Source organism: Polypterus senegalus, chromosome 4 (genome assembly GCF_016835505.1).
Source record: "Polypterus senegalus isolate Bchr_013 chromosome 4, ASM1683550v1, whole genome shotgun sequence".
Lineage (NCBI taxonomy): Eukaryota > Metazoa > Chordata > Cladistia > Polypteriformes > Polypteridae > Polypterus > Polypterus senegalus.
This window is the reverse complement of record NC_053157.1, coordinates 114,580,972-114,607,606: the sequence shown is the minus strand read 5'-3', so window position 1 is coordinate 114,607,606 and position 26,635 is coordinate 114,580,972. Positions and strand designations below refer to the sequence as shown.

Sequence of the window (26,635 nt, the reverse complement as noted above, 5' to 3'; positions counted from 1 at the left end):
TAAGTGAAAAATTAAGAAAAACATACTAAGTAATTGCAACACAAACTTAATCAGTTTTAACACAAAAAGATGCTGATGAAAGAAGAGAAGCAACGGGCTGCTCAGGAAGCAGCAAGCGCATCAACCTCTGAGCAAACGAATGCTAAACAGAGACAAAGAAAGAGTATGAAAACTATGAATGCTCAAGTCAAGTGTATTCACTGCACATTATCGTGCAGTACGCAGTTACAGATTTTTAATAAAAGCACTGAACATTTTTGCACAAACCCATTGCTGAATGTATGTGTCCTCATTTGCCTGGCTCATATCACTTCATGATTATCGACGGTTATGGGGTCAAAAAGCTCCTGGAAGTAAACAGGGACTGTGGAGCCAACCTGGACCATCACATGCTCAAGGACATCTTTCAAGAAAATTGGCTGTAGATATACCCATATCTTATGCTGCCATTGCTTCAAAAAGAAGGATATTTCAGTGAGAAACTGAGAACATTGTATGATCCCTTTTCCTGTCATACCACAATTCACCTTTAATTTCTTTTATGGTCTTTTAGAAATGTACTTGGGTTTTGGCAACAGTTCATGATAATCTTAAAGTAAATATGTTTACTGGCCAACTGATAATGGTCATAATCATTCTCAAACCTGCCTATTCCAGTTAAAAAGAGCAAAAGCTTATCCAGGCAGTACTGGGCACAATGCAGGAAAAGTGCCTGGACAGGTACTAGACATCATCACAGGGTTTCACTCCTGCACATATTCACACTGGAACTATTTAACCACACCAGTAAGATTTGAGAATGTGGAAGGAATTCTGGAGTACCCAGAAGCAAAGCATAGAGAACATGCAAACTCTATGCAGACAATCAGATGTTGGGTTTAAGACGGCTGAAATTTGGCCGGCTCATTCCTTACAGCTTACTTAAAAAAGTTAGGCAGGTTTCATTTCGAAATTCTACCCGAAACGGTCATAACTGGAACCTACTTATGTACATATATACCGGCCATAGCCTGCAGCTCGGTCGCCGTGTGAGGCGGAGTTGCGTCCCTCATCGTCATGCCTCCCACGTAATTGAGTGCCTGCCCATATAAGGCCCTCCGTCAGCGGCAATCCAATAGAAACACTCTGCGGCTAAAGATTCGCGGGTGAAGGGCTATGCTTATGCAGACGAAGATGAGATGGTCAGGGTGGTGTATGGCACAAACTCAGCAAAACTGCGAGAGAAACTTTTAAGTGCCGGGTCTTAGCTAACATTAAATAAAGCCGTGGACATCACACAAGATTAAACAAGCACAGCTGAGAACCTTCGATGCATGTATTCCGAGTGGCTCACGTGAACTGACTGTGAACGCAGTACGCAGACAAAAAGCAACAGCTCCCAAGAGCGCTGAACAAAAACGCATTACACAATTGAGAAGGCAGCAAAAGAACACGAAGCGAGTGACGCATACAAGCATATTCATAATTGCAGCTACTACGGAAACAAAGCACATGATGGAAAAAGTCAATGTCCAGCTAAAGGAAGACAGTGTAAAAAAAAACCTGTGCATGCAGTGTGTGATGTCTCAAATAAAGAGGAAGACAAGCTGTTTATTGATGCAGTAAGAAAAGAATCGATGAATGAAACATGTTACTTTACAACGGATGACAAATATGGAATGTAACTTGAACACATCGTCCAAATACGAACCTGATTGAAAGAAATAATGATAATCAAATCCTTGATGACAGCAACACTTATAACAGTCACAAAACAATTACATTGACAGTCATGTTACGTTATTTTTAAAATGTTCCCTTTTCTTTTTCATAACTTCTTTAACACACTACTTCTCGAACTGCAAAGAGCGGGCATTTTGCTATATATATATATATATATATATATATATATATATATATATATATATATAAACTGCTCAAAAAATTAAAGGAACACTTTGAAAACACATCAGATCTCAATGGGAAAAGAAATCCTCCTGGATATCTATACTGATATAGACTGGGTAATGTGTTAGGAATGAAAGGATGCCACATCGTTTGATGGAAATGAAAATGATCAACCTACAGAGCCCTGAATTCAAAGACGCCCCAAAAATCAGAGTGAAAAAATTATGTGGCAGGCTAGTCCATTTTGCCAAAATTTAATTGCAGCAACTCAAAATTGGCCCCTGTGTTCTTGTATACATGCCTGACAACTTCGGTGCATGCTTCTAATGAGATGACAGATGGTGTTGTGGGGGATCTCCTCCCAGATCTGGACCAGGGCATCACTGAGCTCCTGGACAGTCTGAGGTGCAACCTGGTGGCATTGGATGGACCAAAACATAATGTCCCAGAGGTGTTCTATTGGATTTAGGTCAGGAAAGTGTGGTGGCCAGTCAATGGTATCAATTCCTTCATCCTCCAGGAACTGCCTGCATACTCTTACCACATGAGGCCAGGAATTATCGTGCACCAGGAGCCACTGTACCAGGATAGGGTCTGACAATGGGTCCAAGGATTTCATCCTGATACCTAATGACAGCCAAGGTGCCTTTGTCAAGCCTGTAGCGTTCTGTGTGACCCTCAATGGATATGCCTCTCCAGACAATCATAAACCCACCACCAAACTGCTCATGCTGAATGATGTTACAGGCAGCATAATGTTCTCCATGGCTTCTCCAGACCCTTTCACTTCTGTCACATGCTCAGGGTGAACCTGCTCTCATCTGTAAAAAGCACAGGGCACCAGTGGTGCATCTGCCAATTTTGGTATTCTATGGCGAATGCCAATCGAGCTGCATGCTGCTGGGCAGTGAGCTCAGGGCCCATTAGAGGACATGGGGCCCTTGGGTCACCCTCATGAAGTCTTTCTGGTTGTTTGGTCAGAGACATTCACACCAGTGGCCTGCTGGAGGTCATTTTGTAGGGCTCTGGCAGTGCTCATCCTGTTCCTCCTTGCCCAAAGGAGCAGATACTGGTCCTGCTGATGGGCTATGGACCTTCTGTGGCCCTCTCCAGCTCTCCTCCATGCCCTTGAGACTGTGCAGGGAGACACAGCAAACCTTCTGGCAATGACACGTATTGATGTGCCATCTTGGAGAAGTTGGACTACCTGTGCAACCTCTGTAGGGTCCAGGTATCGCCTCATGCTACCAGTAGTGACACTGACTGTAGCCAAATGCAAAACTAATGAAGAAACAGTCAGAAAAGATGAGGAGGGAAAAATGTCAGTGGCCTCCACCTGTTAAACCATTCCTGTTTTGGGGGTCATCTCATTGTTGCCCCTCTAGTGCATCTGTTGTTAATTTCATTAACACCACAGCAGCTGAAACTGATTAACAACCCCCTCTGCTACTTAACTGGCCAGATTAATATCCCATAAGTTTCATTGACTTTATGCTATACTCTGATTAAAAAGTGTTCCTTTAATTCTTTTGAGCAGTATATATATATATATATATATATATATATATATATATATATATATATATATACAGTAATCCCTCCTCGATCGCGGGGGTTGCGTTCCAGACCCCCCCGCGATAGGTGAAAATCCGCGAAGTAGAAACCATATGTTTGTGTAGTTATTTTTATATATTTTAAGCCCTTATAAACTCTCCCACCCTGTTAACATTATTAGAGCCATCTAGACATGAAATAACACCCTTTAGTCAAAAGTTTAAACTGTGCTCCATTACAAGACAGAGATGACAGTTCTTTTTCACAATTAAAAGAATGCAAACATATCTTATCTTCAGTCAGGAGCAGAGAATGTCAGAGAGAGTGCTAGCTAAGAAAAGCAAACAATCAAAAAATCAATACGTGCTTTTAAGTATACAGAAGCACCGCGATAAAGCGGCATTTTGTAGAGGAGAGTCCGTGTCCTCTGGGCAAACAGCCCCTCTGCTCACACCCCCTCCATCAGGCAGAGAGAGCGAGAAAGATCGAGAGAAGCAAACAAGCACAGTGCGGGAAGCATATCTTATATCATTGAGGAGTTTTAGTTAATATGTAATACATGCTCTGATTGGGTAGCTTCTAAGCCAACCGCCAATAGCGTCCCTTGTATGAAATCAACTGGGCAATCAAACTGAGGAAGCATGTAACCTAAATTAAAAGACCCATTGTCCAGAAAGCGTGAACCAGCGAAAAATCCATGATATATATTTAGATGTGCTTACATTTAAAATCAGCGATAGAGTGAAGCCTTGAAAGTCGAGCCTTGATATAGCGAGGATTACTGTATATACTATATATATATATATATATATATATATATATATATATATATATATATATATACTATATATATATACATATATATATACTATATATATATATATACTATATATATTGTGACAAATTAGGGTTTTCTCGCACCCTTGTACCCTCAGACCACACGTCAGACACCAGATAAAAATCCAATAATTATTTATTATAATAATAATTGTGCACAAAGCACCACCACTCTACTATTCTTCAATAAACAATAAATCACAATCCTCCACTCCCAGACGCTTAGCCACCCTGCCTCCCAACTCAGCTCATTGTCTGGGAGTTCCCATGATCCTTTTATACTCCCTGACCCGGAGGTGTTCCTGCCCAACAGTCCACAAGTGCTTATTACTTCCGGGTCAGGGTAAATAGTCCTTTTCTCACCCCGGAAGCCTGTCGCTCTTCCTATGACGAACTTCCGGGTCATAGGGCACGAAGAACTCTTGGTCCTCCCTGCAGCTCCCCTCGTGGCCCCATGGCATCCAGCAGGCGGTGCATAAAACTCCATTGTCCATGATGCCCTGCTGGTCTTCTGGGGACCTCCATGCTGCAAGGAGGGCTCCACCTGGCGGCTTTGGGGTATTGGCCGGGATAAACAGCCAGCCATCCTCCACAATATATATACTATATATATATATATATATATATATATGAGGTGTGGCAGAAAAGTAATGAGACAGGCAACACTGCAAGCGATCTGACAACGCTGCGCTGTTGTCCTTGATAGAGCACGTGTATCAGTACCCTCCCATAGCTTATTTCGAGTTTCAACTCCTTCTGTTAACTACGTGATTTTTGTGACTGCTATTAGAGAAGTTGTGTTTTTGGTTGTTTGTTACGCAAAATGGAACAGCGGAATTTGGAGCAACGTTGTGCCATTAAATTTTGTGTTAAGCTTGGAGAATCGGCAAGTGTGACGTTTGAAAAGTTAAAACAGGCCTATGGGGAACATTCTTTATCCCGAGCTCAAGTTTTTCAGGGAGGCCTTCAACGAAAACCAATGAAAACATCGAGCGTGTGAACACTCTTGTGAGATCAGACCGTCGTTAACATTAAGAATGTTGAGTGAACAATTAAATTTGAACAGATTTACCGTTCATCAAATTTTGACTGAACATTTGCACATGCGAAAGGTCTGTGCCAAAATGGTGCCGGAAAACCTCACAATTGAGCAGAAGGACAATCGAAAAAACGCATTCCTGTGGTTCCCCAGCCCCCTTATTTACCTGACCTCAGTCCATGTGACTTTTTCCTTTTTCCTAAACTGAAAAATGTCCTCAAAGGACATCATTTCGGGACTTTAGAAAACATCCAAAAGAGTGTAACAGACATGCTGAAGACCATACCGGTTGAAGACTTCCAGCGCTGCTACTAACAGTGGGAACAACGTCTCCATCGGTGTGTAGCTGACCAAGGGAACTACTTTGAAGAGGATAACATTGATGTTTGAAAAAAATAAAAACTTTGGTAAATAAAAAATCAGTCTCATTCCTTTTCTGCCATATATATATATATATATATATATATATATATATATATATATATATATATATATATATATATATATATACCCGATCTACATACTGTCAAATAAACAAACCACACGCCGTGGCACAACACAAGAGGCTTCACCTCTAGCGCTGACGTCCAAGGTTCGATTCCTGAGAGCAGGTGCAGTGAGCCCAGAATTAGGGCGAAACACGTGTTTCGTACTCTTTGCATTATTTGACAGTAAAACTATTTCAACCATTCCATGAAATGCTTCTCACAACTGAAAGAGGCGGATGTTAGCCGACTTGCTGACCAACCACAAGTGTTACCAGGTAGGTAACCACCCATACAGTCAGATTGTGTTTCAGACTACGAATGCCTTGAATGCAATTACCCCGATCTACATACTGTCAAATAAACGAACCACGCCATGGCATAGCGCATAAGGCTTAGCCTCTAGCGCTGCCGTACTGAGGTTTGATTCCCGAGAGGGGTGCAGTGAGTGTGTACACCTGATGAGCCCAGAATTAGGGCGAAACACGTGTCGCGTACTCTTTGCATTATTTGACAGTAAAACTATTTCTATCTATATATATATATATATATATATATATATAACACACACGCACACATACACATATATATATATATACACACATATATATGTGTGTATATGTATGTGTGTATATATGTATATATATGTGGATGTATGTGTGTATATCTATACTAATAAAAGGCAAAGCCCTCACTCACTCACTCACTCACTGACTCACTAACTCACTCATCACTAATTCTCCAACTTCCCGTGTAGGTAGAAGGCTGAAAATCCTTACAGCTTTCTTACAAAAGTTGGGCAGGTTTCATTTCGAAATTCTACGCGTAATGGTCATAACTGGAACCTATTTTTCTCCATATACTGTAATGGACGTTAGCCTGATGGCAGTGGGGGCGGAGCTGCGTGTTACATCATCACGCCTCCCATGTAATCACGTGAACTGACTGTGACCGCAGTACGTAGAAAAAGGAAGAGCTCCCAAAGAGCGCTGAAGAAAAACGCCGAATACTTTATTCGCGAGATACAAGTTCAGGCAAGATTGCTTTTCTCCTGGACAACTATACGTTGCATTCTCAAGAGTGAGCTCACGCAGCTTCGTCATATTACAACCAGAGTGCTGAACTGACAACGTGATATATAAAGAGAACTATAATCTATACTAATAAAAGGCAAAGCCCTCACTCACTCACTCACTCACTCGCTCACTCACTCACTCACTCACTCACTCACTCACTCACTCATCACTAATTCTCCAACTTCCCTTGTGGGTGGAAGGCTGAAATTTGGCAGGTTCATTCCTTACAGCTTCCTTACAAAAGTTGGGCAGGTTTTATATCGAAATTCTACGCGTAATGGTCATAACTGGAAGCAGTTTTTCTCCATTTACTGTAATGGAGATGAGCTTCAACGCCGTGGGGGCGGAGTTTCGTGTGACATCATCACGCCTCCCACGTAATCACGCAGTACATAGAAAACCAGGAAGACCTGAAAAAAGCGCTGAAGAAAACATGCATTATATAATTGAGAAGGCAGCGAAACAATAAGAAGCGAGCGAGTGACATATACAACCATATTCATGAGTTCTGCTACTTCGGAAACAAAGCACGATGTAAACCTACACTTTAAAGTAAGTTCATAGACAGGCTGCCGCTGGCGCTTGTAATTTAGTGCCTGCCCATATAAGGCCGTCCGTCAGCGGCAATCCAATAGCAAACTGCCACGGGTAAATATTCACGGGTGAAGGACTGTGCTTATGGAGAGGAAGATGAGATGGTCAGGGTAGTGTTTGACACAAACTCAGCGAAACTGCGAGAGAAAGTTTTAAGTGCCAGGACTAAGTTAACATTAAATACAGCCATGGACTTAGCACAAGATTGTACCAGCACAGCTGGGAACCTTCGATGCATGTACACCGAGTGGCTCACGTGAACTGACGCAGTGCACAGATAAAAGGCAACAGTTCCAAAGAGCGCTGAACAAAACCGAATTACACAATTGAAAAGGCAGCAAAAATATGAAGGCGTCTCATACATACAAGCATATTCATAAATCCAACTACTGCGGAAACAAAGCACACGTTGGAAAAGTAAATGTCCCGCTAAAGGAAGACAGTGTAAAAAACCCGTGCATGCAGTGTGTCAGGTCTCAGATAAAGAAGAAGGCGAGCTGTTTATTGATGCAGTAAGAAACGAATCGATGAATGAAACCTGTTATCTTTACAACGATTGACAAACACGGAATGTAACTTGAACACAACACATCCTACAAATACGAACCTGATTGAAAGAAATAATGATAATCAAATCCTTGATGACAGCAACACTCAGTAACACTCATAAAACAAATACTGTATATTGACAGTCATGTTACGTTATTTTTAAAATGTTCCCTTTTCTTTTCTAGCTTTTTAACACACTACTTCTCGCTCGTACGCGGGCACCACCTTAGTTTGAGAAGAAGTCTGAAAAAATATGAGGTTAACACAGAAAAACATCACCAATTCAAGCTTTATGAATAATCGATTCGCCATCAATAATTGTTTTGGTAAAGCCATCCTCCTTCCATTTTATAATTTTTCCGCCAATAGCCATGATTAAATGAACGGTAAATAAAGTAAGAGCAAAGCGAGGGTGACTTATTTAGGCAGGCATATATATGACAGCAACACTCATGACAATGTCAATCATGTTACGTTATTATTAAAATGTTTCCTTTTCTTTTTCATTACTTCTTTAACACACTACTTCTCCGCTGAGTAGCGGGTATTTTGCTATATATATAATATATGAATGACCTCCAAAAGCGCTGAGACTTTTGATATCATGAACGTGTCTGCAAACTGGGGTCTCCTGCCCAGCAAAACTCGAGCAGCCAGCGCGCATAGCTGTGCCGGCCTTTGAGGCGCTGACTGCGCTTCTGCCTTAAGTCAAAGTGAGCACTTTTAATTTTTCATCCTCCCCTGCGCTATAGCCCAGACAAGTGCAAACACGGGACCCCTTTTCTACACCACGGCAAAATAATATTAAGGCGATTCACACTTTCTTTTGCGTATACGATTATGAGATCCTCACCTCGGATTATGAAGACACGCACACGAGTGGAGGACTCACAGTGCCATCACAGCCGATTAATGGCGGGGCGTCTCACCAGTCTACACAAGACCCAACGCAACTGTCCCCAAAAGGTGATCATAACGTCAGCGAACACATCTCTCTATACTATATAAAAGAAAAGGCAACTTTCCTTTCTTTACACCTTTTATCCCAAACCAAAGCCTTTCTCTCTTAACAGTGCAGAGGACACAAAACTAAATTTCTTTAAATGCGGTAAGGCACATTACCAGAGGCACAAATTTGAGCGTTCACATAGAAAATGTAATTTCTATACCACAGCCGTCGTGTAGCGCCTTTCAAAAGGGATCTACTACCGAGAGATGATCCATATACATTTTAGCTGCTGTTAGTTACTTACCTGTTGTGTTACACAGTCTTTAAAATGTAGTTTACCTGAAACCACTCCAGTAGTGCTCAATGTACCTGTACTTCTTAAAAGCGTTAATGTTTTACTGTTTAATAACTTATAGACTATATTTTATTATTTTTCCCTTGCACTCAGTGACCAAAGCTATACACACACATATAGACACATACAAACATACACACAAGTATATGTATGTGTATATATATATATATGTATATATATATATATATATATATAAACACACACACACCCCCTATCTACATTATATATATATATATACACACACACACACACACACACACACATACATACATACATACATACATACACATATATAATTTGTGTGTGTGTATGTATGTATATGTGTGTATATATGATGTAGAAGGGTTTGTGTATATGTAGATATGTATATAGATATGTAGATATGAAGATATGTATGTGTATATATATGTATGTATGTGTGTGTGTGTGTGTTTGTGTGTGTGTGTGTGTATATATATGACAGCAGCAATCCAAGCTGTGAGAAAACACTAAAAGGAGGCGTGTCAGGCGTTGTGGTACATTTTCTGATGCAGCTAGGCGAAAAAACTTTGTGGCGCTGCAGCCAAATACACAAAACAATTACTTTGACAATCATGTTACATTATTTTTAAAATGTTTCCTTTTCTTTTCATAACTTCTTTAACACATGACATCGCTGCGAAGCGCGGGTATTTTGCTATATATATATATATATATATATTTCAAAATGTTTCCTTTTCTTTCTCTTTCCTTCTTTAACACACTACTTCTCCGCTGCCAAGCGCGGGTATATATATATATATATATATATACATATATATATAGATAGATAGATAGATATGAGAACAACACTCATATCAATGACAAAACAATTACATTAACAATCAAGTTACATTATTTTTCAAATTTTTCCTTTTCTTTTTCGTACCTTCTTTAACACACTACTTCTCCGCTGTGAAGCGTGGGTATTCTGCTAGTAGTCGTAATAAACGAACAATAAAACAGCGGAGAACCCGTGGATTAAATAAAATGATAGCTTCCTTGGCAAAGCAAGGAAAAAGGATGGCTTTATATGTCGTTCGTTTTTAAAACAGCAGAAAAGCTGTGTAAAGGCTGCTTCACAAAAAACCAGCGGAGCGTCTTATATGAGCAGGCAGTCAGCTAAAGAAGGGAATCAATAAATATCTATAATCATAATAAACGAACAAAAAATAGCATACAAGCCGCGGATTAAATAAAGGAAATGGGTACCTGAACAGTAAAGTAAGTCTCGAATAGCTACACAATAACTATAAGAACCGTAATAAACGAACAATAAAACAGTACAGAACTGCGAGGCAAGGAGAAACGACGGCCTTATATGGCGTTCGTTTATAAAGCAGCGGAGAAGCTGTTTGAAGGCAGCTACACAAAAAAACAGCAGAGCGCCACATTCTGAATGTATTCCTCGCATCACCGTTATACCCTCTGATCTCCTATTTCAATTTAAATGCCTCAAATTTCCAGTAAGGCTCTGCTTCGCGATGACAATTAATAAGTCTCAGGGACGCACCCTACAAAAGGTTGCCATTGATTTGAGGCAACATTGCTTTCCTCCTGGACAAAACTATACGTTCCATTCTCAAAAGTAATCTCAGTGCACAGCTTGGTCATATTATAACCGGACTGCGTGGTATACAAAGAGATCCTTAACAGATAGTTATTGGTATATTTTCCCTCAGTTTAAAAAAGTTTTCTTTTCTTCTTAATAAAAATTTAAAAGCATTTCTTCGTCGCAGAGAAGTGCAGGGATTTTGCTATATACAGTATATATATGTAGATATATATGTATGTATGTATGTATGTGTATATACAGTATATATGTGGATATGTATATATATATATGTGTAGATATGTATATATGTAGATCAGTATATATATGTATATATGTGTCTGTGTATATATATATATATGTGTGTGTGTGTGTGTGTGTATGTATGTATGTATCTGTATATATTTATATATATCTATAATAATAAAAGGCAAAGCCCTCACTGACTGACTGACTGACTGACTCACTGACTCATTACTAATTCTCCAACTTCCCATGTAGGTAGAAAGCTGAAATTTGGCAGGCCCATTCCTTACAGCTTACTTACAAAAGATAAGCAGGTTTCATTTCGAAATTCTACGCGTAACGGTCATAAAGATCAACAACGTCCGCCATATTGAACTTTCTTATTCATGGCCCCATCTTCACGAAATTTGGTAGGCGGCTTCCCTGCGCTAACCGAAACCAATGTACATACTTATTTCGGTGGTATGATACCCCTGTCAGCCGCCATATTGAACTTTTAACGAAAACGATGTCCGTACTTATTTCGTTAGTATGACACCACTGTCGGCCGCCATATTGAACTTTCCAACGTCACTAATTCTCCAACTTCCCATGTAGGTAGAAGGCTGAAATTTGGCAGGACCATTCCTTACAGCTTACTTACAACAATTAAACAGGTTTCATTTCTAAATTCTGCGCGTAATGGTCATAACGGTCAACAATGTCCACCATGTTGAACTTTCTTATTTATGGCCCCATCTTCTCGAAATTTGGTAGGCGGCTTCCTTGCACTAACCGAAACCAATGTACGTACTTATTTCAGTGGTATGATGCCACTGTCGGCCGCCATATTGAACTTTTCAACAGTCTTTGTTACTTATGGGCCCATCTTCAAGAAATTTGGTACACGGGTTCCCAACGCTAACTGAATCCTACTTACGTACATATATACGTCCATAGCCTGCAGCTCGGTCACCGTGTGAGGCGGCGTTGGGTCCCCCATCCCAACGCCTTCCACGTTGTTGGCTGCCTGCCTATATAAGACCGTCCGTCGATCCAGTCTCTACATTTCCTTCCTTGCTTCGCCATGGGATTCACGTCTCCCTGCTGATAACTAGTCTTTTTGTTTAATCCACGGCTTCTCCGCTGTTTTATTGTTTGTTTATTACAATTATAGTTATTGTATAGGTATTTTACACTTACAATCCGGATTCCAAAAAAGTTGGGACAATATACAAATCGTGAATAAAAACTGAATGCAATGATGTGGAGGTGCCAACTTCTAATATTTTATTCAGAATAGAACATAAATCACGGAACAAAAGTTTAAACTGAGGAAATGTAGTATTTTAAGGGAAAAATATGTTGATTCAGAATTTCATGGTGAAATCCCAAAAGAGTTGGGACAAGGCCATTTTCACCACTGTGTGGCATCTCCCCTTCTTCTTACAACACTCAACAGACGTCTGGGGACCGAGGAGACCAGTTTCTCAAGTTTAGAAATAGGAATGCTCTCCCATTCTTGTCTAATACAGGCCTCTAACTGTTCAATCGTCTTGGGCCTTCTTTGTCGCACCTTCCTCTTTATGATGCGGTAAATGTTCTCTATAGGTTAAAGATCTGGACTGCAGACTGGCCATTTCAGTACCGGATCCTTCTCCTACGCAGCCATGATGTTGTGATTGATGCAGAATGTGGTCTGGCATTATCTTGTTGAAAAATGCAGGGTCTTCCCTGAAAGAGATGACGTCTAGATGGGAGCATATGTTGTTCTAGAACCTGAATATATTTTTCTGCATTGATGGTGCCTTTCCAGACATGCAAGCTGCCCATGCCACACGCACTCATGCAACCCCATACCATCAGAGATGCAGGCTTCTGAACTGAGCGTTGATAACAACTTGGGTTGTCCTTGTCCTCTTTGGTCCGGATGACATGGCGTCCCAGATTTCCAAAAGAACTTGAATCGTGACTCGTCTGACCACAGAACAGTCTTCCATTTTGCCACACTCCATTTTAAATGATCCCTGGCCCAGTGACAGCGCCTGAGCTTGTGGATCTTGCTTAGAAATGGCTTCTTCTTTGCACTGTAGAGTTTCAGCTGGCAGCGGCGGATGGCACGGTGGATTGTGTTCACTGACAATGGTTTCTGGAAGTATTCCTGAGCCCATTCTGTGATTTCCTTTACAGTAGCATTCCTGTTTGTGGTGCAGTGTCGTTTAAGGGCCGGAGATCACGGGCATCCAGTATGGTTTTACGGCCTTGACCCTTACGCACAGAGATTGTTCCAGATTCTCTGAATCTTGGATGATGTTATGCACAGTTGATGATGATAGATGCAAAGTCTTTGCAATTTTTTGCTGGGTAACACCTTTCTGATATTGCTCCACTATCTTTCTGTGCAACATTGTGGGAATTGGTGATCCTCTACCCATCTTGGCTTCTGAGAGACACTGCCACTCTGAGAAGCTCTTTTTATACCCAATCATGTTGTCAATTGACCTAATTAGTGTTTATTGGTCTTCCAGCTCTTCGTTTTGCTCAAATTTACTTTTTCCAGCCTCTTATTGCTACTGGTCCCAACTTTTTTGGGATTTGTAGACACCGTGAAATTTTGAATCAACATATTTTTCCTTTAAAATGATACATTTACTCGGATTAAACGTTTGATCTGTCATCTACGTTCTATTACAAATAAAATATTGACATTTGCCATCTCCACATCATTACATTCAGTTTTTATTCACAATTTGTTTAGTGTCCCAACTTTTTTGGAATCCGGTTTGTACTTTACATTCATCAGGTACCCATTTCCTTTATCATTCCAACCCCCATTACCATGTCTATCGAGGTGATCACCATCGATCAAAAAACTATCACTTACCGAGTGGTTTCCATGCCCGGAGATACCACCTACCTTTTGCATTCTCTTTGTCACATATTGCACGGCCACATTGATATCCGGAGGAACATTGTGTCTTATGTATTAGATGACTGGGGCAGGTTCAATGTGTGGACTAATGACGGTACAGGAGATAATTATACTACACAGGAGCACTAGAAGAGTGAAATGCTTAAGCCCTTCACCTATGGTTCTGCTTGTGAGTTGATTGCTGCCGCTGAATTGTTCGGTTGTTGCTTTCAAGTGTTTAATTTTCTTCTTAATAAAAATTTTAATGCAGTACTTCGCCGCTGCAAAGCGCAGATATTTTGCTAGTATATATATATATGACAGCAACACTCATAACAGTGACAAAGCAATTACATTGACAATCATGTTACATTATTTTTAAAATGTTACCTTTTCTTTTTCATAAGTTCTTTAACACACTACTTCTCCAATGCAAAGCGCGGGTATTTTGCTAGTATATATATATGTATGTGTGTGTGTATATATATATATATGTGTGTGTGTGTGTGTGTATGTATGTAGATATGTATATATCTATACTAATAAAAGGCAAAGCCCTCACTGACTGACTGCCTGACTCACTGATTCACTCACTCACTCACTCACTCACTCACTCACTCACTCACTCACTAACTTATCACTAATTCTCCAACTTCCCATGTAGGTAGAAAGCTGAAATTTGGCAGGCTTATTCCTTACAGCTTACTTACAAAAGTTAATAAGGTTTCATTTCGAAATTCTACACGTAACGGTCATAACGGTCGACAACGTCCGCCATGTTGAACTTTCTTATTTATGGCCCCATCGTCACGAAATTTGGTAGGTGGCTTCCCTGCGCTAACCGAAACCAATGTACATACTTATTTCGGTGCTATGACGCCACTGTCAGCCGCCATATTGAACTTTCCAACGTCACTAATTCTCCAACTTCCCTTGTAGGTAGAAGGCTGAAATTTGGCAGGCTCATTCCTTACAGCTTACTTACAAAAGTTTATCAGGTTTCATTTTGAAATTCCTCGCATAACGGTCAACAACGTCCACCATGTTGAACTTTGTTATTTACGGCCCCATCTTCACAAAATTTGGTAGGTGGCTTCCCTGAGCTAACCGAAACCAATGTACGTACTTATTTCGGTGGTATGACGCCACTGTCGGCCGCCATATTGAACTTTCAAGCGTCACTAATTCTCCAACTTCCCGTGTAGGTAGAAGGCTGAAATTTGGTAGGCTCATTCCTTACAGCTTACTTACAAAAGTTAAGCAGGTTTCATTTTGAAATTCTATGCGTAACGGTCATAACGGTCAACAACGTCCGCCATGTTGAATTTTCTTATTTATGGCCCCATCTTCACGAAATTTGGTTGGCGGCTTCCCTGTGCTAACCGAAACCAATGTACGTACTTATTTCGGTGGTATGATGCCATTGTCGGCCGCCATATTGAACTTTTCAACGGTCTTTGTTACTTATGGGCCAATCTTCACGAAATTTGGTACGCGGGTTCCCAACGCTAACTGAATCCTACTTACGTACATATAAACGTCCATAGCCTGCAGCTCAGTCATTGTGTGAGGCGGCATTGGGTCCCCCATTCCAACGCCTCCCACGTTGTTGGCTGCTTGCCTATATATGGCTGCCTGGCGCTCCGGTCTCTACATTCACTTCCTTGCTTTGCCACGGGAGTCACGTCTCCCTACTTATAACTTCAGCCTTTTTATTTAATCCACGGCTTTTTTATTGTTCGTTTATTACGGTTATAGTTATTGTTTGAGTATTTTAGACTACTTTACATTGTTCAGGTACCCATTTCCTTTATCATTCCAACCGTACCCCCATTAACATGTCTATTGAGGTGATCACCATCGATCAAAGAACTGTCACTTACCGAGTGGTTTCCATGCCCGGAGATGGCAACTGTCTTTTCCATTCTCTTTGTTACATATTGCACGGCCATATCAGGCTCACTCTTTATACCTGGAGGAACATTGTGTCTTATGTATTGAATGACTGGGACAGGTTCAAGGTGTGGACTGATGACGGTACAGGAGATTATTATACTACACAGGAGCACTATAAGAGTGAAATGCTTAATCCCTTCACCTATGGTTCTGCATGTGAGTTTATGGCTGCCACTGAATTGTTCGGTTGTCGCTTTCAAGTGTACCGAAATGGCCAAATATTTTACACCTTTTGACAAACGCCAGTGCCTCTTAAACATCTTAGATTTGCAGGTGATGATTTCAGTAGTAGACACTTTGATGTTTATGAATGTTTAAACTCTCAAAAGCTGGATGTGAAGTTATCGATGAAACCGGTTATATGCTTACAATGCTTGACAGATGCCGAATGTCACTTCAACACAAGTCCTGCAAATACTGTCATAATTGAAACAAACCATTAAACTCAAACCGATTATGACAGCAGCAATCCAAGTTGTGAGATTTCAGACAAGATTACTTTTCACATGGCCAACTGTACGTTGCATGCTCAAGAGTAAGCTCAGCGCACAGCTTGGTCATATTACAACTGATGGGCCGAACTATCAATGTGATATACAAAGAGATCCTTAACAAATAATTATTGGTATATTTTCCCTCAGTTTAAAAGGGTTTAATTTTCTTCTTAATAAAAATTTTAAGGCAGTACTTCGCTGCTGTGAAGCGCGTGTATTTTGCTAGTATATATATGTGTGTGTGTGTATATGTATATATGTAGATATGTATGTATACATTATGTATATATATACTGTATATGTATATATATGTTTATGTGTGTGATATATATATGTATATACAGTATGACAGCAACACTCCTAACAGTGACAAAACAATTACATTGACAATCATGTTTCGTTATTTTTAAAATGTTTCCTTTTCTTTCTCATTACTTCTTTAACATACTACTTCTCTGCTGCGAAGCACAGGTATTTTGGTAAAATAACAACAATAACAATAATAATAATAGGATAAAAAACTGAAAAATATACAACATGAAAGTATAAGTGTCTCAAGCTGTGCAATATTACAACTGTAATGCAAGTTTACAGTTGGACAATTGTACTTATTAGTATAAACAGTTCTACCGGGAGCATTTGATGGACTGATTGAGTGCATTTATATCTCTTGGGATGAAACTGTTTCTGAACCGCGTGTTTCATACAGGAAAGGCTCTGAAGCGTTTGCTGAATGGGAAACGTTCAAACAGACGATGTGCATGGCTGAGGCAGCGTGTGCTAGAAGCTCTATCCCGATATTTCTCCCCAATCTTGACGCAATCTGCGGTACAATAACAACAACAACAACATTTATTTATATAGCACATTGTCATACAAGCAATGTAGCTCAAAGTGCTTTACATGATGAAGAGACAAAAGACAAAAGAAATAATTTAAATTAGGGAACACTAAGTAACATAGAATAAAAGTAAGGCCCGATGGCCAGGGAGGACAGAAAAAACAAAAAAAAAACTCCAGACGGCTGGAGAAAAAAATAAAATCTGCAGGGGTTCCAGGCCATGAGACCGCCCAGCCCACTCTAGGCATTCTACCTAACATAAATGACCTCAGTCAGTCCTGATTGTATTCAGGGTTCTCATGGAAGAATTTGATGATGATGGTTATGTGGACTTCTGGCCTTTAATCCATCAATGTAAGGACATCACGGTGCTTTGATTTGGTGGTGGTGGCACAGATCGACACCACAGAAAACCGTAAAGGGAGCGGAAGAGAAAGTAGAGATTATTACGGATTTTGGAGTCACCATGAATAATAATAACAATTAATTGAATATACAGAGCATCAGGATTTAACTAAGATGAAGCTGTGAGAAAGCCTTGTTAAAGTAATGTGTTTTCAGCAGTGTTTTAAAGTGCTCCACTGTATTAGCCTGGCGAATTCCTATTGCAAGCTATTCCAGATTTTAGGTGAATAACAGCAGAAGGCCGCCTCACCACTTCTTTTAAGTTTAGCTCTTGAAATTCTAAGTAGACGCTCATTTGAAGATCTATGGTTATGATTTGGGGTGTAAGGTGTAAGACATTCCGAAGTTTAAGATGGAGCGAGATTATTTAAGGCTTTGTAAACCATAAGCAGTATTTTAAAGTCAATTCTGTATGACACAGGTAACCAGTATAGTGACTTCAAAACTGGGGTGATGTGCTCGGATTTTCGTTTCCAAGTTAAGATTCTAGCAGCTGCATTCTGCACTTGTTGCAATCGATTGATGTCTTTTTTGTGTAGTCCCGAGAGTAGGGCATTACAGTAATCTAGCCGACTGAAAACAAAAGCGTGAACAAATTTCTCAGCATCTTGCAGTGTTATAAGAGGTCTAACTTTTGCTATATTTCTTAAGTGAAAAAATGCTGTCCTAGTTATCTGATTAATATGTGATTTAAAATTCAGGTCAGAGTCAATAGTTGCCCCTAAATTATTTATTTTCGTCTTGACTTTAAATTCTAATGCATCCAGTTTATATCCATTATTGCCAATCACTAAAATTTCTGTTTCCTCTTTATTTAGTTTGAGAAAATTACTACACATCCATTTGGAAACACAAGTGAGACATAGAGCTTTCCGATCAGCTGCTGTAGAGCTGTGATTCTACACTCAGATACAGTGGGTTAAATACTCTGAGTGGTGCAGTGACAGTGACAACGCTAAAGCAACTATAGTATTTGGAATAGTTAGGCCATTCTGTGCAACATTATATGGTTCCAGGTTAATTACAATCAGATGCCTTAAACTAATAAACAATATGCAGTTAAACAGTAGCACTGCTTTTATGCTGGGTGCCACCGGTTTGCAAAACCGAGTGGAGAACTTGTGTACGCAAGGGATTGAGCTGATGTAACAATGTGCTTGGCTTTACGCCAAGTTTAGTTTATATACATCGCAATGTAATCGTGGAAACGAGTGTATGCAACATTTTTGTGTGTATGCACCATTTATACATGAGGCCACTGGCTAAATATGAATAGAAATCTTAAGTTAAAGAAATACTTTTCAAAAGTTAATATATAATTGAGAGATAACCCAAAGAGATATATTGATCTGTTTTATGCCATGAAGAGGTTTTTTGATAATATATAAGCTATATCTGTTGTAAACATGACAAAAGTCATAAACAGATATATTGGATTGTATCTCTTTTCAATAAAAACTTAAATAAAAACAAAAATTAAAAAAAGTTAATATAGTAGAAAAAGTATTTGAAAGACTAGCCGATAACTTTATTAGCTAAAAATTTTTAAAACTACTTTAAAAATCAGAAAAAATAAGATGTAGAAAAAAATAAGATTAAGAAAATGTCTGAAATATTAATATCTAGAGTGCTTTTTAAACTCTGGGTTTTGACCCAAACTCACACACTTTTATTCCCCCACATATTCTGAAGTCTACCTGTGTGTTAAGTTTTCCATTTTCATTTTTAAAAATGAATTTCAATATTAATCTCTACTCTCACTAAGTTAGTGATCTTGTGACTTTGATAAAATTCCACACCAAGAAACAAGATGCCCCATGTGAATTGTTCATAATGTCTCCTAAACATATTTGTAAACTTACAGGCAAGTACTACATAACTGTTTCTTTTTAAAATAATTCCTTTTTTTAACTTTGGGCATGGAGCAACGCGAGCCCCAATTAGGATTTGAATTTGCTTCAACACAGCTTACCGATGCAGCAGGAGCAACTGCTTTTACACTTTGAGCCAGAGAAGTTCAGCAGATGAGTGGCTGACCAAATTGGCTGCTGACTGCGCAGATATCAATGATGTCATTACGCTAGCGTGCCTGAAAATCACATGACGGCACATTTGAAACAAGCCTCGAAGCGGCTCTTCGAGCACCAGTGCTTCAAAAGCTTGAAACAGTGTCGAAATGTTAGTATCAAGCAGCCCATCACTAGTTAGGGGCAGCAGTCAGGTATTGTGGCTTTTTGGAAGTATTGTTTTTTGTTTGGAATTTCTGGCTCTTTCTTATTATCCTGTTTTGTTATTGGATTCTGACTTTGAATTACATTTTAGGATGTGTTTATTACTTGTATTTTTGTAAATAATCTCTCTTGCAGCTTGGGATTCTTTTTACAAACCTGAGTTTTAATGACTATGTCTTCCTTGTATGGCATTTGTTTTATATTTTGATGTTCTTACAGTCTTTCAGAACATTTAAACCAGTTTACCAATTTAGAGACCCTCTAGGCTGGAGTAACCTGGATTAGGGTGGGCCTTGTTTGAGTAGGCTGGTGAAGGTCTTGACCTGCCTTTTGTGTTAGCATTTTCAGGGCCTCACTCCCATTATTCGCTATACCTGTCACTCTAAATTATCACAGTTTTAATATAGCGAACCTGTCCTCTTTTTCAAATGGTTAATACAAAATTATTTAGAAGAGTTCCACATTCAAAATGTTTGAACTATCTTCATGTTCATTTTATTTGGACATGAACTTTTCTTTGTGTTGTTTTTGTTGTAACAATGTACAGTAATCCCTCGCTATATATCGCGCTTCGACTTTCGCGGCTTCACTCTATCACGGATTTTTTATGTAAGCATAACTAAATATATAACGCAGATTTTTCGCTGCTTCGTGGGTTCTGCGGACAATGTGTCTTTTTACTTCCTATACATGCTTCCTCAGTTGGTTTGCCCAGTTGATTTCATACAAGGGACGCTATTGGCGGATGACTGAGAAGCTAACCAATCAGAGCACGCAGTTAAGTTCTCCTGACTGAGAAGCTAACCAATCAGAGCACGCAGTTAAGTTCCTCTGTGCTGAATGCAGTTTTAACCAGGAAGTCTCGTCTTGCTCATTCAGCATCAACGTGTTTCACTGTGTAAAGAGTTAACTTTTGTGCTCTTTTGTGTTTATCTTTGTGTATAGTCAAGCCCTTTGTTATGGCCCCAAAACGATCTGGTCCTGCTACTGCTTCAGGGGCCATGCCCAAGCGCCAACAGAAGATGTTAACTATTGCTGAAAAGGTAAACGTTTTGCATTTGTTGAAGGAAGGTAAAAGCTACACCGCTGTAGGACGCCATTACGGCATCAATGAGGCTACGATTCTTTTTATCTAAAAAGTAGGAAAGAAATATAAGATCTATGGCCGCAGTGTCCTTTTAACCAGGGTGCAAAACGAGTTGTAAGTGGATGTAATAAGGCAGTAGTCAGGAGGGAATCTGCTTCAGGGATTTGGATTGAAGACTGCCAGAAGAACAACGGCAGTGCTACACAATCGCCTGAAGTGGCTCCTTTAGAAGGGCTGTAACGCTCTCCTTTGTTGTGCAGTAAAATTAAACTCATTGTTATCGGACAAGTCATCGTGTCATTGTTGGTGAGTAACCATAAATAATTTTCTATTTACAGTACTTAGTACATGTATGTACGTTTAGTGTCACTTGTACACACATTTACTGTATACTATTTTTCTTGCATTGTACGTATTTATTGCTGGTGTCCTGTCTATCGTAATGGCTGTAACATATGTGATATCGGAGACACTCGATATCTTTAAAATCATATTTAGGTTTTGTGTGTTTATATACATAATTTCAATGAATCTTACCTAATATCTAAGAGAATGCAAAGAGATTATGCTGTATAACTCTGCTGGGAATATTTATAAACACTGTGGGAGAGTTTATAAGGGCGTAAAATATATAAAAATAACCATACAAACATATGGTTTCTACTTCGCGGATTTTCACCTAGTGCGGGTTGGGGGGGCTGGTTGGTCTGGAACGCAACCCCCGCAATCGAGGAGAGATTACTGTAGTTATTCTTTGAATACTGTTTTCAGTTTAAGTATAAAAATATAGTTTGTCAATATGCTGTTAATCTGTTTCCTTTTTTTGTCTTCTGTAGGCCGAGTTACACCTGAACAGCTCAGTTCCTACATTCTTCTTTTTAAAAACAACTTTAGAGCACTAGAGGACCATTGTGGCATTCTTCAGCTATCCCTGGCCACAGTACAAACGATAAAACACCCTGATTTCTGCAAGAGTGACTCTTTTCTTGCATTTGAGCGACTGCTATTACAGGTAACTTAAAATGTGTGATATGCATCTTTTTAAAATGTTTCCTTTAAATGATTTTTGTAAAATTTCAGCTAGGTGGATTTCCAAATTCTGCATATAATTAAAAACTGCATTCTAACAAATAAAGCAATATGAAGTAACATGTTTCATATTAAGGCAATGTGTATTTTTTTTATGTAGGGATGGTGGGTTTAATCTCCAAGTCTATGAGAGGTGTTGGGAGAAAAAGTTCTGGGTTTCTATATAAGTAGCCAGTTGAAGTGGCTTGAGCATAAAGTTAGAATACTGCTGGGCTTTTGCCTTTGGAGGTGTGCAAGGAATGACCCACAGGGGTATACTTAGGATACATTAAATAGACTGTATCTACCAAATGGTGTGGGAGAGAATGGGAAGCTCACAGAAAAGGCTGGAAGAAGTTACTGGGGATAGGGCAGTCTGCTTTGTTCACCTAAGTTCTAAGTTCAAGTTTAACAGACTCTGGAAAGTTACTGTGGCTACAGGTTTTCCTTCCTGCCACCTTCTTCATTCGTTACCAGGTTCTGCTGCTACTTGACTTATTTCCCCTTCATTTTAATTGCCATGTTTTTTTTTTTAACCTTAGTTCTTTGAATTGATTCTTTTTATGTGATGTGAATTGAGCCAACAGATGACCAGCTATGTCAGGGCCTCAAACTTCAATCTGTTTCTTAATCAGAAGCCTATTATTGTTATTAATTAATCCCTTTATTTAATTCTATGGCTTGTTTGTGCTATCGTTCTGCTACAGCAGGCATTTCCAAAATAGCAGATTTTCTTTTTTCTAAAAACACCATCAAAATATTTTGTGGACCTTAACCGATCAATATTACTAAGAACTCCATCTTTGTTTATTTTTACATATTGTATGATGGATGGGCGGCACAGTGGTGCAGTGGGTAGGGTTGCTGCCTCGCCGTTAGGAAACCCGGGTTTGCTTCCCGGGTCCTCCCTGCGTGGAGTTTGCATGTTCTCCCCATGTCTGCGTGGGTTTCCTCCGGGTACTCCAGTTTCCTCCCATAGTCCAAAGACATGCAGGTTAGGTACATTGGCAATTCTAAATTGTCCCTAGTGTGTGCTTGGTGTGTGTGTGTGTGTGCGCGCCCTGCCCGGGGTTTGTTTCCTGCCTTGCTCCCTGTATTGGCTGGGATTGGCTCTAGTAGACCGCCGTGACCCTGTAGTTAGGATATAGTGTGTTGGATACTGGATGGATGTATGATGGACACTGGTCTGCTAGTCAAGTGTCGGTTTATTTTCTTTGACATCATTGTTTGCCTGTTAATTAAGGAAAAAGAAACAACTGAGGTGTCAGTCTTAAATAGAAAAGCAAATTGCAATTAAAGCAGAAGAAGTTAAAATTAAAACCACAGTAAACTCTCCAGGTTTGGAGGGGTCACCCCGGTGTACATTGTGCAATGAAATTATTTGCATGGGTTACAGTATTTCTTGCAATATTTATTATTATGATTGGCTGTTCAGTAACCTCATAATCTGTGGAAACTCTCCCTGCATCTACTGGTGTGACTGCACTATTTCCCAGATAGATGAATTGAGAAAAGAAACTATGCAGGATGGCTGAGGTCGTTAATAATGCTGTTTGCCTTTCTAATGCAATGAGTGTTGTATATGCCTTACAAAGAAGGCAGCTGCATACTGGTAATGTTCTGTGCTGTCATCACCACCCTTTGCAGTGCTGTAAGATTTTGAGCCAAACATATGCCATACCGGGATGTGATGTAGCCAGTGAGGATGAACTCTGCTGTGCACTTGTAGAGGTTTGTGAGAACAGGTGGAAAAATGTAAGCTTTCTTCAAATAGTAGATTTGTAGTTGTGTAGTTGAAGGCTCTAGTGAGCCTTTTTGAAAAGAGATTAAATGTATTTTGCCATCGAATATATTGAGTTAATTAATGATTTTTCACTCCAAGAAAATTAAAGGAGTATCCCCACTGATATAGGTGAAGGTTTGGTCTGCTGTCCAAACTCTCTGATAAGCTCCTTGGTTTTGTTGACATTTTGCTTGAGGTTGTTGCCATAGCATCTTTAAGTCAGCAGGCAAACCTTTTCTCTGTAAACTGTTACATCATGTTTGGTGATCAGGTGTATGATAGTGGTATTATCAGTAAAATTAATGATGGGTTTGGAGCTGCCTCTAGCCTCTAAGTCAGAGGTGAACACGGAATACAGATGGGGGCTCAGCACACTATTCTAAGGAGTGCCTGTATTGAGGATCATTGTGGGGGATGTGATGCTGCCAGTCAATGCATGGTGATGTCTTTTGGTTAGGAAGTCCACTATACAGTTAGAGAAGGTGATGTTAATTTCTAAATTAATCAGTTTGGTGGTCAGCGTTTGTGGTGAAATAATTATTAACATTGAGATGTAGCCTATAAAGCAGACTGGTATAGCAGTGTTTATTATCCAGGGTTGTCTAGATGTTATGAAGTGTAAGGGATATGGCATTCTCTATGGACTGATTATAATAGTTTTCAAACTGGAAGTGATCTTGACTACCTGTAATATACTGTTTAATGTGTCCCAGCTATAGTCTTTGAAGCCCTATATCACAACTGCAGTGTGTACTACCAGTCTGTAATCATCCAGATAGTCAATTGTTTTCTTTGACACTGGAATAATTTGTTGTCTTTTGAAAATTGGTGGGAACAACTTGTTCTCTCAGCAAGATTAGCCAGTTAACTGTAGGTCATAACCCTAGAAGCCATAGCACTAACAACATGGGAAGCAACACCAACAGTGGCTCTTAAAATGTTGCTGATAGAAGAACCTAAAATTGGCCTTCAAGATGTTAGAAGATGCCAAACAAATTAATTTGAAACCGAATTAATAACAATGGACGACTTGATGAACAGAGCTCCTTAACTGAGTTGATCATACTTCAAACAATGCAGCATGTGTACACCTGACTGTTTAATACAACATGTACATGTATGCACTATTATTGGTGCACTTAAACTTCCATTCAGCAAGGGGTCCCGTTGTTGATATATGTGCGAGGAGACCCAGCTACTTCATAGAGTGGTTTTTGGTTCTGGGAAACCTGGGTATAGGGCAAGGGATGTGATCTCCTTTGGTGAAAAAGCCCTTTACCGTCACAGGCCCCTAGGCTTGCAAGAAGAATGCCCTAATGGTAGATCTGCCCCTGAAGGAGATAATCATTTAAATAAAGCTTTTAAAATGTATGCTTAAGGAACCTACTTTACAATGCTGTGTTGATCCAATTAACATAATTCCTTTGCTAATAAATGTTACAAGATTTTCCTTGTATTCCTTTCCTATCACAAATCAAATATACATTTTGGCATCCTCTCAAATCACAAGGATAAATACAAGCTTGAATTCCTATAATTTCTGGAAGTACTACTATTATTACTGTTACTGATATTCTTTGTGGTATAATGGCTTAGTCAAAATATGAATAAATGCATCAAACTATTGTAAAAATGTATAAACATACCAAATAGAAATTGTTGAAATGTATCTTGCGGATTTTGGAAAACAGTAATGAGAACCACGTTCTATAAAATGTCTAAATGTGCACTGTGTCTGTGATTAGCTACATGAAAGTGACAAATGCTGCATGATTCTAAGATTTCCCTTTAAAAGGTGGAGTTTGAGTCATTACCCTCTTAAAATGCACTTAGAAAATAGAACATTCCATTGGAACAATCCAATTAAGGGTTGTAAGACCCAGTGCTGAACACTGTCATGGTCCTTCACATAACCCACTCATGCTGATATTCCTGCCTATTTAATAGTGAACCTATTTAGAATTGCCAATGTTGAAATACATCCTGCAGATGCACTTGGATGGATCTTCAGTGATATAACCTGGTGGGGTCATTGGGTGTTTTGGGTCTCACAACATCAGACACCCTTACCCAGGCAACCCAGCCAGGGATGATTAGTCCTCGACTTGCGTCCCAGTAGCTATGGTCCACGAATTGGGAGGCTGTTTCTGTGGTTTCTGTGATGACTGTGATTGCTGTTCTTTTTTTGACCCCTGTCATGTCTAGCAGAGTGAGAAGGCTATCTAGAATGAGTGGCCAGCAAAGCCCCTACATCACTCTTCCACTAGTAGGCAATGAACTCGCCATCCTTGTCTCCAGCACTATTCTAGAAGGTCCTTGTATTTCAAATACTTCCTCTCGTATGACTCCTATATGCAATGCTCCCAAGGAACAGTGAATTACTAATTGTTTGTTGCTTTTGACAGTACAGTTATGTCTGGTCATTGTGATATTATTGCGACGTGCGCTGGGAATTTAAGTTGTTTACCTAGGTGTCTACAATTATCTGCGCAGAGTGAAGTAAGCCTGCCTGTGATTTGGGCTGTATACGGGGTTTTTCAACTGCTCTCACAAAGATGATGTTCCTTCTGGATACCATGCTGATATATCCAGGCTTTTAATCTACCAGGCACACCCAACCTATCCACCTTTTGTTAGCCAGGCCTCTAGCAACCTAGTCTTTAAAACTACATTCAAAGACTTTTCCCAGTCTCTTGACTGGCCTCTCAGTGACCGATGAAATTGTAATGCCATCTAAGA

At 39.6% G+C, this 26,635-nt stretch overlaps 1 protein-coding gene across 1 annotated transcript in view; it reads left to right on the top strand.

The window, feature by feature from the left end:
• Positions 1-26,635, top strand: part of scfd2 (sec1 family domain containing 2) — a 585,419-nt gene that overhangs the window by 107,807 nt on the left and 450,977 nt on the right. The window contains exon 4 of the mRNA XM_039751194.1: positions 21,882-22,057. Within this exon, the coding sequence (XP_039607128.1) occupies positions 21,882-22,057 (176 nt within the window). The remainder of the gene's footprint in view (positions 1-21,881; positions 22,058-26,635) is intronic.